At 39.7% G+C, this 13,328-nt stretch overlaps 2 protein-coding genes across 12 annotated transcripts in view; one reads left to right on the forward strand and one right to left on the reverse strand.

Annotated features, from left to right (window-relative positions):
• Zfh2 (Zn finger homeodomain 2) overlaps positions 1-13,328 on the forward strand; it is a 386,236-nt gene that overhangs the window by 323,978 nt on the left and 48,930 nt on the right. The gene's annotated exons all lie outside the window — the stretch shown is intronic.
• LOC145934056 (uncharacterized) overlaps positions 1-13,328 on the reverse strand; it is a 137,428-nt gene that overhangs the window by 30,355 nt on the left and 93,745 nt on the right. For both annotated transcript variants that reach the window (XR_014424982.1, XM_083034267.1), the window contains exons 9-10: positions 8,170-8,393; positions 7,996-8,039 (exon numbers count right to left, since the gene is read on the reverse strand). Coding sequence is in view for 1 of the 2 variants with exons in the window: in XM_083034267.1 (XP_082890393.1) it covers positions 7,996-8,039; positions 8,170-8,294 (169 nt within the window). In the remaining variant the exon portion in view is untranslated. The remainder of the gene's footprint in view (positions 1-7,995; positions 8,040-8,169; positions 8,394-13,328) is intronic.

A 13,328-nucleotide genomic window follows, 5' to 3' on the forward strand; every position in this document is an offset into this window, starting at 1 on the left:
CCCACCTTGTCCCGCGCTCGCGCTGTCAGGCCACTACGTTCGGTATCTACAAATACAGATACCAGACCCTCTTGGTGCTATAACACAGCCACTCGAGTCGGGACCACTGCTCTCGGTCTCCGATCCTCTTCCTCTCGCGCGCCGTACCTCTCTTACGTCGTTCTCTGTCAAGGCCCTTCGTTGCAGAGCGCGTATATGCAACGGGCCGCCCACTCTTAGTGTACCCCGCTGGGTGTCCAACACCTACCTACATGGCCGCGGCACAACTGTATCCCCCGTCCGGTTAACCCGGTCCACACACTACGACCGCCGCCAGCATCTTCGCCACCGACACCTCCGTCGCCGTCACCGTGGGCCTCGCACTAAATTTATCCTCTTGAACGACTTTATTACATTACTGCGAAAGTTTAATACGAAATTATTACTTAGGCAGGACTCTCTCTCTCTCTCTCTCTCTTTCTTTCTGAGCTTCGATGAAGCGGAGGAAGGCAAGCGGCCTCAAACGCGGGGCGAGGCGGTGAACAACTTTGATTTACGCGCCAGTAAAAACTGCCTATCCGGAGAGCAAAGACCTCGCGAGGTTCCACCGACCGTAGACCCTCGTGTTTCAAAAGCGATCCTACGACGATTCTCGAGAACGTTCATTCGCAATTCTGAGAACTATACAGTTTAAAGCTCTAGTTAATATCAGACGAAAGTGAAGTCGACGGAAGATTTTCCCCGAAATTTTACAGCGATTCGAGTCATAGCTGAAAATCAAGGTGAACGAGGTACAAATGAAGGACGCTTCGAAGTTAATTCACGACTCGCATCGCACGTGCGAAATCGAGGCGTTTTACGACAACGCTATCTGCGACGGTGATGGTAGAAGAAGAGCATGAGCGGACGCTGCTCGCGATATCGTCCCGAGTCGTGTCGGGAGTCATGAGTTCCGTTCAATTTTAAGGAGAGAAAAGAGAGAGAGAGAGAGAGAGAGAGAGAGAGAGAAAGAGGAGGAAAGGGGGAGGAAAGAGAGAGATATTTTTACGAGTCTGGCTGAGGTTAGTCTCGGGGTTCGACTCCTCGCGGTGGAGTTATAATTTACAGCCCCCTCAGCCTTTCTTCTTCCGACTTGCGCCCCGCTCTCTTTCTCATCTCTTCTCGCTTTGCTCGCGTCGCCCTTCCTTCCGCCGCTCTTACGTATGATCGCGCGCGCAAGCAAACGCTAGTGCCTAAGCCGGCGAGCATCAGCGACTTAATGGTGTCTGTGCGCCTGTCTGTTCGTCCGTTTCTACTCGTCGTCTCTCCCAGCTCCATTCTCGAGAGTACGTGTGGGTTGTTAGTCGGCCAGTTTATGCCCGGTTCGCCCGCATACCCTTCCTACTGCGTTTACCTCTCTTCGTTTGCAAACTCTATCTTTTCTCTTTCTTCCCCGCTTGTCCCGCGATCAGGGAGAAGTGCTCTGCTTTCTCGGGGAAAGATGACGGACGAGATGACGGAAGGCGTCGATAGATTCTTCTAGGAATTATCAATTTTTTTTTATGTCCCCCGCCGTTTAATAAAGTTGCAGTGTATTTTATTAAGATGACTGTGTGTGTGTGTGTGATGTAAGATTTCGTAGAAATCTTTCTAAAATTCGTATGAATTTATTTTAATTTTTTCAGGCATCAAACATATTAATTTTCTTTAAAGACCATTTAAAAATATTCTCGAATAATAAATTACTCCGACTGTTTCTCGTATTGTTCTCACCGATAAGCTACGATCCCATTCGCCATTATGTCGCGCTAGATTCATAGATCCGTATCTTCATCCGTATACACGGCGGAGAAATGAAAACGATGAAGTTGAGCAATGATCCGCTACCAGCCGGCCATCACATTGTTACGGCGGATATAGTGTATAGCGTAACCGAGATACGGACGAGAGAGCGCGGGACCAAGCGTGTACCAAGTGTTGTTACGTAGGTGTACGATGGAGGAGCAGGGGGAAGAGGGCAAGGAAAGGGAGAGGAAGAGAAGCGCAGGAGGCGAGGAAACCGACTTGGAAGAGAGCCTCCGTGGTAGCGTCGGTAACTCCGGCGGGCGACGCGTCGTAAACTTTCGCCTCCATCGGCGAGCGCCTTTGCGCCTTCCTCGTCCCACTCTCCTCTATCTTCTTCCTCCTTCTCTCGTCTCTCTCTTCGTCCTCTTTTTCTCTTCCACGCACCCCGCAAGCTTCTTCTTTTCTCTCTTCCTCGTCGAGAGATTCGCCCTCTTCCTTTTTCTCTGCCTCTTCCACACCGGGTTTGTATCCTCGCTCTCCCGCATGCATACAAACAGCTTGGACGCCCTCCTATTCTTCTCGCGCTCTCGCGTATGATTCAGCTTCGCTTCGGTTAAACGCTTATGCAGATTGCCGATAGTAAACGGCCGCCCCGGACAGAAATAGAGGCCGCCGCCGCACGGTTACGGACGGGAAGGGGAGCGTCCGGATGTTACCAGCGGGTAACGCATTTCGTAGGCCCGTTCGGAGCAGTCTGCCGGTACGTCTCTGTGTTGCGTACCTGTGGACTTGTGGGTGGTACACGCTCGTCAGATGTGATGGGAATCCGCTGAGGCGACGGTGCGTAGCTCTCAGCGCACGCTGAATGTTCCGGTTGAAGGTGATGACATAAAGAAAGAGTCCGGGATGGATCCTCTGGGCGTGCATATTGCGGCCCGGCCGCGGTATGGCCCCCTTCCCCTTAAATGCGCTTCTGTGCGCGAACCCCGGATTACGAGTCCATAACTTAGCATGGGAATATCATAAATTATAGTATCACGCGGCGCGATTCACGCGTATATGAAGATAACGAGCGAATCTGTCGCGAGGCAACGCGAAGGTGACGAAGAAGGAAGTAAATTTTCCTCTAGTGGCTTGTGTCTCTCTCTCCTCGACGTCTTTCTGTTTTCATTTTATTAACGAGTACGATATATTACCGCGGAAGAAGTACTTAAATACATAAGCATTTATGTAAAATTAACATAATAATTTATTTTGTTAAATTCTCAATGCAAATATATTCGTAATAAATTGAATAATGAAAGGAAAGCCAACAACCAGAGCGTGAAGTTCAAAGTTTGAATTACAAAATATAATTAGACTAATGAAATAATGTTACATCATTTCCCGGAGCACTAAGAAAAATTAAGCTTAAACAAATAATACGGATACGAAGACTCAATCGAACAAATATATAAATGGTGTGCCTCTTTTCTTTTTTTAGCTATTTAAGAATAATGCCTAAAGTACTTGACAGTCTTCTTAAAATTCGCATCACGCACCGCTGTTCTCTCTCTCTCTCTCTTCCTAAAAAAAGACTTAATTATCTCACGTCCATCGTAGGATCATTGCGCTCACAAATAAAGATTTTGACATAGCCGTCATTCGAATCACGTAGTCGGTGTATAGTTAAGTCTGACTTTGAATGCGAATCGTGGAACCGATTCCTCCGCTCGCAAACAATATCTATTTTCGGCGGACCGAATGTCTTTTTCTCCTAATGAATTCTCTCCTTCCATATATGTGCTGTACGAAACAATTCTCTCACGAAAATCTTGAGAGTTCAACAATAATATCAGATTATCTATAAAATATGGTTCGTGTAAAATATATCTTATATATAAATTATTTAGATACGCTATGTTTCATATTATCGCAAATTATTTCATATCTAAATATTACGAAATTGATGTACAAATTTATAATTAAATCTAATTATAGACTTCGTGGAAAAATGCGAATCAATATTATTTGAAAAAGAAAAAATGATGAAATGAATTTTTGAAGCCCTCTCAAACTATCTTAAAAAGATACCCATCGCCGGCGACTCGAAGCCCGTTAAGTACTTAGAACAACAGAACACCGGTGTGATCCACGAGTTCATTAGAATGCCTCGCATAATGGATGGCATACGCGCGGATTTCTGTAGGCGGGCGCGGCTAATGAATATTTATCCAGCAATTAGACAGCGCTGATTCCGGAACTCACTACGACCCGATTTCCCGCTACGCCGTTCTCCTCCGCGATGAAGTCACGGCTCGCTCGTCGCGTCGCGGTAGGCGTCAGGTCATTTGTCGCTTCCTTTTGCACGAGCACGAGCGGCAGTAATTAATAAAGTAGCCGGTGGCCGTTGAAATTACCAGAACGTGAAACGCGAGCGCAAACACTCGAGCTCTCGTTCCCAGGTGGTACTAATTGAGACGCTCCCTCGGAAGACAGTCGTCCTGCTGCGCTAACGTCCCGTGTCAACAATCACCGGTGGCTTAATTATGCACGCCTCTAATTACCACCGGGTACCGGGTGCCGGACGGCGACGGCGACGGGAGGGAGAGAGGAGGTGAAAGAATAATGGTAGACCGACCGAGTGTGTGTGTAGGTAGGTAGATAGGTACCCGTGTCCACTCTTATCCGCTCTCTCGACGCTTCTTACGTTAGCCTCGTTTAATTTGTTTAACTAATCGGGACAGAGCGTTAATTATTTAATTATATAGACGCGCGTAGAGGTCACCGCGTGACTAATGACGTCCACGACGGAGTCACATTCGTGACCAGATCGTGCTAATTGTCGCGACTCGTCCTAATTGGCCACTCGAGAGAAAGAGACCGGGATGAGGAAAGAAAGAGATAAGAGAGAGGAAAAATTTACCGGGAGGAGGGAGACGAATCGAAGAAGTTTGGTCTTCTTACAACTGGGGACAGTGATTTCGATTGAAAGATTTACCTAGCTACAAAACTCTCTTTGCATTATATTGTAATTAACGCGCCGACTCACGGTGGTCTTCGCTTCAACGTTACTTTACGCCGCATTCGACCAGCTGCGGCTGGTCGTTACTTGACGAGACTGCGAGGCCGACTATTGATAATAATGCGCGAGCACACACAGTTGAGCTTCTATACTTATTTTTTCAATTCTTCGCTGATAAATAATATCCTATTGCATTAGCTTTTGTGTGACTCGAAGCGAGATATTTATAAGAATAATTCACTTCACTCTTCATTCTTAATGAATCGAAATAAATACCATTCCACCTTGCGAATAACCGAGAGCACGTCCTATTAAGTATTGTATATGACAAATTGCTATGGGAACAAATGTAACTGATAATGTATCATTAATTCAGATGGGATATTATGTTGGAAAGTATACTAGCTAAGTATTATACATAATAAACTCTCACTCAGCATTTCGATACAGTAATATTCTATTATATCGAAAGTGAAATAGAGTGAAATATTCCGGAAGTAAAATGTATGTCGATCGAAATATAATCATCGACTGTCATATAAGACGACAGGCAGTTGAATTAACTTTCTTCTAGCTTGTCGCGTTCAGAAATATAGCGGAGGAGCGGTTAAGCCGCCACTCGTGTAGGTCAACGAGGGTCCAACGTCCCCGTTTCTCCAGCATTACACCCTCGACTCCTTCGACAATTTTATCAGTTATTCTACGCTATTCCCAGCCGTACGATTCTACACGAGCAGATGGAGGAACGGCACGATATACTTGCCGGACTTTTTTCATGACAAGATAGCGAGAGCGGTGAAGAGTGGGAGGTACGGGAGGGACATATCGTTACTTGAGTATTCCGAGTGAGAGGCTCGTCATTCGTGAGAGAAACGCGCGTCTGGTACCCTCCGTTTCGTCTACGTACACCACGATATCGCACCCAGAAGAGTGAGAGAGAGAGAGAGAGAGAGAGAGAGAGAGAGAGAGAGAGAGAGAGAGAGAGAGAGAGAGAGAGAGAACTTTCTTCTTCCCGACAAGACAATCAGGTAATGCCTGTTCGGTATGCCTGCTCTAGCGCGCCTCTGGGGTGCCGTAAGGCACGGCACTGGCGAAAAAAAGCCTGCTGCAGCGTCGCACCACCTTCGACCTCTCCATCTCGCGGTTCCTTCTGAATTCTTCATCGGCTGTTGCCTTCCTAACGGTTCGCGCCTGGCCGAACAAAGTTCGCGAGAATAGAAGACGGATTCGCGAGGAGAATAGGAAAGAAAGGGAGAGAGAGATACGACTTCGCAAGCTCTTAGGAAAGATGATGATGATGATTGAAACACAAATCCCTTGCGCGGCATAATGCAGATGCAACGACCGGTCACCAGTAAACGACTACTGTATTTATATTTATATAATTATATATTTTTTTTTCTGAAAATATAATTGTATTACAATTATATAAAAAAGATCAATCAAGCGGTTATTTACTGTTTAAATAAATGCGCTCATGTTTGTCGACAAACATAAAGTAGTAATTTTAGTATACATCTTTCTATAAAATTGAAAATTAGAAGCAAAATTGATAAACCAAAACAGAGATATCGAATGAACAGCTAAATTATTCAGATCAATAAAAAAAATCTCGCTTTTACAACAGCGAGACAGCTAATGCTTTCTATACGAGAATGTCTAACCGCGATGCGCCTGGAAATCATTGCGCGTGTTATTTTCTCCGCAATTATATTACCGAGAAAATGAGATGAGAAAGCAACCTCCGCGCGAAAGCGCTGCTGCTAATTACTTCCTGTTCGCACTTTACGTCGCATCACTTATCACAATTATTTGCGAATCTTTGCAGATATGGAAAACTGACCGCTTAATGAACGCGGAATCGAATCATACTTGACGGTTTATGACCGCCGTACAATCTGTATAATAGTAAATTAACATTACAAGTTCTAAGTGCTGTAAATTTATATGGTAATTATGTATTTACACAACTCGCGTTTTCCACCGATTTAATGATTTCCTCGTGACATTAGCATTGCAGATATAATTGGATATTATTTATTTCCGTAATTTGTATATTTTATTGCTCGAAACTCTTTTATCGATTTTCAAGATAATGAGACACGAAGAAAAATGCGGAATTAGACGTCGATGGAATACAAAGCAACGGAATAAATGCTCCGTATCGGTCGGTGAAGGGTGACTATCGAACGGTCGATGACTCAGAGTTTTTTTTTAGTATCGTCGATGATAATTTACGTCAGGGGTGCGCGACACGATCAGCAATCAATACCTCGAACGATACTTCCCCTAACGTTTTTTTTTTTCTACGATACTTCGATGTGTGTTATCCCTAACGCTAACGAAGCTGAAAGACAGCCGTTGCCATTTGGCCGTTGTGTGCTTATACCGATTTTTACTATGCAAACATTAATGTAAATAATGTTACATAAATTTCTTATTTGCAAATAATTTTCTTTTACTTACTTTATATATTACAAAGGTGACAAAAATTAATTATCTGTTTCGAATTAATACTTGGAGATGATTATAGAGTCTTTTTTAATAAAATCTTATGAAAATCTTTTTCTAAAAAAGATATGTAAAGTCGATACTCGCATATTTATTGTTATCGCTTTTCCGGGATGCTCATTGGCTGTCAAGATTCGCTTTGTGCATTATATTCGTATATCGAGAAGCTGTTATCGCCAGAGTTAGCAGTTTGACAGTTTGTTCAAAATAAAATTAAATAATACAATGATATTAGTTTTAAATAATGTTATAATCCTTTATCCGCGATTAATATTTTCTGACAGAAATCAGCTGATAACTGTCAAAAATATTAATCGAGTTTAAAGTATTATAATATTTTATTTAAAATTAATATCATTATTTTATTTAATTTTATTTTGAACAAACTGTTAAACTACTAATCCTCGTGATGACAGCTGACAGCCTCTCGATGCTACAAATATAACGCACAATGCGAATCGAAACAGTCAATCAGTATAGCGGAAAAAATACAACAATATTTGCGAGAATCGACTTACATTTTGCCTTTTTTAAAAAGGGATGTTATAATATTTTAAATTCAATTAATATTTTTGACAATTACCAGCTGATTTTTGTCAAAAAATATTAATCGCAAATAAGATATTATATAACATACTATTTAAAATTTTACTATTTCAATATTTTCAACATATTATTATGTACACCTCCATATTACCGCTATAAAAATGTTATAAAATAAATAATTTGTCACTCACCAATACGTACAATAGCGGAGTTGTAGTACACAGCACACATTGATCTGAAAACAAAATATTCAAATTATGTATATACATATGTGTGTGTCGAATATCTTATACAATGCAGTTAGACAATGCAGTGTCGAATATCTTAACAATGCAGTTTAGAAAAAATGTTTTCATATTCCATACCTCATAGTTGCCCCGATGTCGCCCGATGCCTCCCCGGGCCTCCTCCTCCTCTCTTGGTCCATGGTAGCACTCGCGACACTCGCGAAAACACGAATAATTACGATTGTCCGACACTTTACACGCATTCCCGACACGCGAAATTTTACATGGCACTCCCGACGCGCGATACTTTAAACGACACTCCCGACACGACGCGTGAATCGCACAGTGTATCGCAATGCTACCTGTAACAAATAAAATACATACATATATTAGAATAATCTTATTATTTCGCATTATAACATACACAATATAAATATGTAAGCTAGAATTAACGATAGATATATCCACGGATCGCAACACATTCGCGCGCGCGAAAACAGATTAAGTTGGGTTAGGTTGGCAAGAGATTTTGCATCCAATTTTTCGCGAAATATGCGTTTCGAACAATTACGACTACATATTAACGTTGAAATTATGATATGCGATTGATAAATATTACAATACAAAGGTTAGAAATCGTTTCTAACGATTATGCTTACTAATTAATCACAGCGGGACGCAGCTCCAACTGCCTGATACTCGCGGCGTTTCGGTAATGGCCGAGGCTACAAACATCGGCAACTTCACTCTAATAACGCGCGCGCGATACTATATATATGACTTAATATTAATAATTAATTAAAACTCGAAGGAGATTCGTTCGAAAAGATATAGCTTTAGAAAGAAAAAATATTAATCGAGAATAAGATATTATAACATATTATTTACAACGTATTACTATTTTATAACTTTTACTATATTATTATTTAAAAATTTAATTAGCAAATTATAACATACACAATATAAATATAAATAGGTAAGCTAGAATATTTAATTAGCAAATTTTATTAATATTTTTTGACAGAAAAATCAGCTGATTAAGAGACATTGAGAGAGAGAATGTCTCTTTCTCCGCAATAATATTTTCTCTCTCGTATTCATAGAAATGTTTTCGAGATGTCTTGTGTATTTGAAGCTTGATTATTGTAAAAAATAATTAATTTGTTATGTAATTAATTTGTTGTATAATAATTAATTTGGATAATTTGTCAGTGTATCTACCGAGCAATTACAAACGTCTGATTAATGTCTTATATTACTACTGAAAAAAAATTAATTGAAGCTCTACATGACATATATGATTAAAGCGTTAATTTACTAATTAATTTTTAAAATAATGTTATAAAAATTAAAATAATATAATATGTATTAAATAATAGGTTATATAATACTTTAAACTCGATTAATATTTTTGACAGTTATCAGCTGATTTCTGTCAAAAAATATTAATCGAGAATAAGATATTATAACATATTATTTAAAACATATTACTATTTTAATTTTTATAACATATTTTTATTTTAAAATTTAATTAGTAAATTAACGCTATAATCAACTGATTTCTGTAAAAAAATATTAATCGAATTTAAATAAACTTTATTATTTTTTCGTAATATCATTTTTTTAATACAAAATCGAAGAATGGCGCGCGCTTGGGTTGTTCTAATATTATAATAAAAATTAATTAATTTTTGTATTATGTATATTTCTACAAATTATTGCCTATATCTCCTCATATAAAGAAAATATGATTTAATAAATGTTTGCTATGTGCTAAAGAATTTTAAGTTAAATATTTCGTACATAGTCAAGTATTACAAATTTATTGAAAAAATATTATTGAACATGAATTAATCAATTGTTATGAAATTATTAGACTGTTAAAAATTGTCTTATTTATGTATAATAATAAAGTGCGTATTTTAGTATATACGCCAGCTAAAGAAAAAACTTACATACTATAGCGTAAGATAGATTTGACACGTTTTAAAGTTTAGACTTGTGGAAGGTTAATACAGTTTCCTATAGTGAATCTGTCAGCGGAATCCCGAATTCGAGCTTGGGTGTAGGTTCCAACAGCAAGGGGCAATTCGTAAGAGCAGAACCCCTAATGACATTCGCCCGATCAAAGGAGGGCCACCCTCGGAATAACCAAGGAAATTTAAAACGCGCCCTTTTTTCAGCCAAAAAGAAACGAAGACTGACGAGGGTTAATGCTGATCACGTACCCGCGTACGCGAAACCCTTCCTTCCTCCCCGCCTTTCGAGAGGCAAAGCTCACCCCTCATTTTTCCCAATACCCAGTAGTACGCATCATCGATCAATCGGACGGCTCGGAGGAATCGAACTGCGTTACCTGATGCGATTTTCTCGTCAATGTTTTAATCATCGTATGAACACAAACTTGTATAAACTGCAACCACGTTATTTTGTATGATACAATATAATATTATATAATATTATATGATTAATAGAAAATATTATATACATATAAAGAAAATGATTAACAAAATTATTTTATATAATAAAAATATTGAAAATGATTAATAAAGTTATTTAATACAAGGAGAAATATCTTTTAAAAAGCATATATATTTAATAATAAAAATTCTTATTCTTATCGATAATTTATTTTTTAATGTACGTTAGTGAAAGCACAAAAAGAAGAAATCAAGCAACTTGAAAGATTATGAATGGTTTCGTTTTTGCGAACGTGTCTCGCAAATCCTACGATCAAGCACCTCGATAACGAACAAACCGGTACTTAACGAACGCCCACGTGTCAACGATACTTAAGCAACGCGTACGCTTAATTTAAAATCCGCCTAGTACTTCGCAAGACGATCGTAAAACGTGTCCAGAGTGATCGACCTGCGGCTATTGATGTCACAGTGTACGCTCAAAGGCACAAAAGAAGCAGAGTCTCTCCCTCTTACCGATCATAGCTGCGCACAAAGATCAGCTTGATCAAAACCATCACGAACATCTGGATCCAAACGATCTTGTAAATACTCAACTACTGGCAAGGGACATTTTATAATCAATCTTGATGAAGGCCTTGTATCGTTGATATTCACGATGTGAGAGATTATTAATTAATATTTATAGATATTATTTATTGATAAATGTATATTATAATGAAAATTTATCACACACACAATTTTTTGCGTTTAGTTAATATAAAAAAATCGTCATTGCTATGATAATTTACTCGAAAAATAAAGTTAAAAAAATGTAGAATTCTTAATCATGCGATTATATTTTCTCTATATTTCTTTTAACTTTTATATCGTTGTATATAGTAAACTGAAAAGAGATATATGTGGTTATGCATCAATTGAGCATTTTTAACTCATACATAATGATCAATTCGCTCGAACAAAACCGGAAAAAAAAGATAATGTTCATATTAAAGTATTCACTTATCCTCGTTCATCTACCTTGAAATTTGCCTCGGAGGGCAAAACTGATCCATATAGTCATCGAGATTGCTAACGACTGTACGCAATCGTGCACGAAGGATGAAAATTCCCCCTTCGTTGCCGATCACGTACGACGACCTGCTCGATCGGAACGTGTCACGTACAGATAATCGTAATGGCACGCATTTTACGGATAATCCGACTGTGCGCGCGAGATGAGGGACGCATCGGTATGCATGTATTCATAACGAGTCTGTGCATAACAAATCTCTTTGCTTTATTTATTATTATGTAATATTTAATATGGAAATTCTCTCTAATATTCGAAAACGCTGATACAGGAAAAATCACAAAATCAATGTAAAAACATTTCTATATATAAAAAAAAATTAACAAGATTTCTATATAAATGCAATAAAAATATGCTGGTCATCTCATATTTTGTATCGCGAGGAATCGCGAAACCATAATGCTCGTTAAACCCGATTTCCCCGGTCGATTCTCGATTTCGTCGATTTATCCGCGACTTACACCGTCTGTTACCGCCAATAATCGAAAGTGTCGATCCGAACGGCCGACCTGGACGATCTGAGGAATCATCGGCACCGCTGCACGCGAACGATCACAAAGGGTAGGAAGGAAACTGCCCTCTTACCGATCACGTACGAAGATTCGCCTGATCGAACGTGCCACGGACAGACATCTGGATCGCGGTGCAACGTACGGATAATCATAATAGGAGGCGTTTTACGGATAATCCGCGTGCACGCCGAGTAAAGAAGAATGCATTCAGGTATATATTCCCGATGGGACTCACGGATACTCCTCGTACACGCCCGTGTTGGTACACACAGGTGCGAGCACGGGCCGAAACAACCGCGGTTCTGCTTTTTGTCCTTTTTTTCTTTGTACTTTTGCCGGAGCATTCATTCTGACGGAAGAAGAACGACTGAAGTAAAAAAAAATTGTCAGCGTTTCTAATATATCCTTTATTATATTAAATTTAGGAAATATTCTGTGCAGCGCACAATTGTATTTCAATCTATTATATTTCACGCGTATGTGTGTGCGTTCGAGAGAATTACAAAAAATTCCGAATAAAATAAATTGAGTGACACTAAAAGCAACTCGCGTTCGAAATCTTTTGATAACATACGAAGCGGTAGCACTTGGTGCATATGTATATAGAAATGACATGCATACGTGAAAAGTGAAGTGCATCTTGGAGCGTAACGAGGATCGCGGATGTATAGGAAGAGCAGATCGCAAGAGCAAGCGAACCAAGCAACTTCTGTCGGATCTACATGACATGTATGTACATGATACATACATATGTGCACACATTAGTCTTGTGCAACAGTGCACGTATAAATAATTTTATGTAGCATCGTGCGCGCTCGTCACACGTGATTCTCTACGCGCACACATCGTCGCCGATGGAATATTTGAAACGAAAGAGAAAGAAAGGAGAGAGAGTGAGAGAGAGAGACAGAGGAAAGAGAGAGGACGCGTCTTTACATTTCAAATAAGTCGACTCACTCGTACCCACATTTCTTTTTCCTTCTTCGAAAGGGGAATCTCTTCTTTCCCCACCGACCTCTTATACGTATTCATTATTGGTACGCGCTTGATTATACCGCTCGAAACGTGCGTACCTGCGGGCCGAGTTCTCGTATCTGTCATAAATCAGCGCCAAATCGCGCAACCATTCGGGAATTCCTGATTTCGGATTGTCACGTTACATCTAGACGTTCAACATTGTCATTACAATTGCAATCGTATTGCGATAATGCACATCTCGCAATTTAATGGAATAATTATAAATTATAATTTCTAAAAATTCCTTTCATATTACATAAGGATTTTCATGGATAA

Source organism: Prenolepis imparis, unplaced genomic scaffold (genome assembly GCF_030444845.1).
Source record: "Prenolepis imparis isolate NDT839.2.m4 unplaced genomic scaffold, iyPreImpa1.0 SCAF_3, whole genome shotgun sequence".
NCBI classification, from domain to species: Eukaryota; Metazoa; Arthropoda; class Insecta; order Hymenoptera; family Formicidae; genus Prenolepis; species Prenolepis imparis.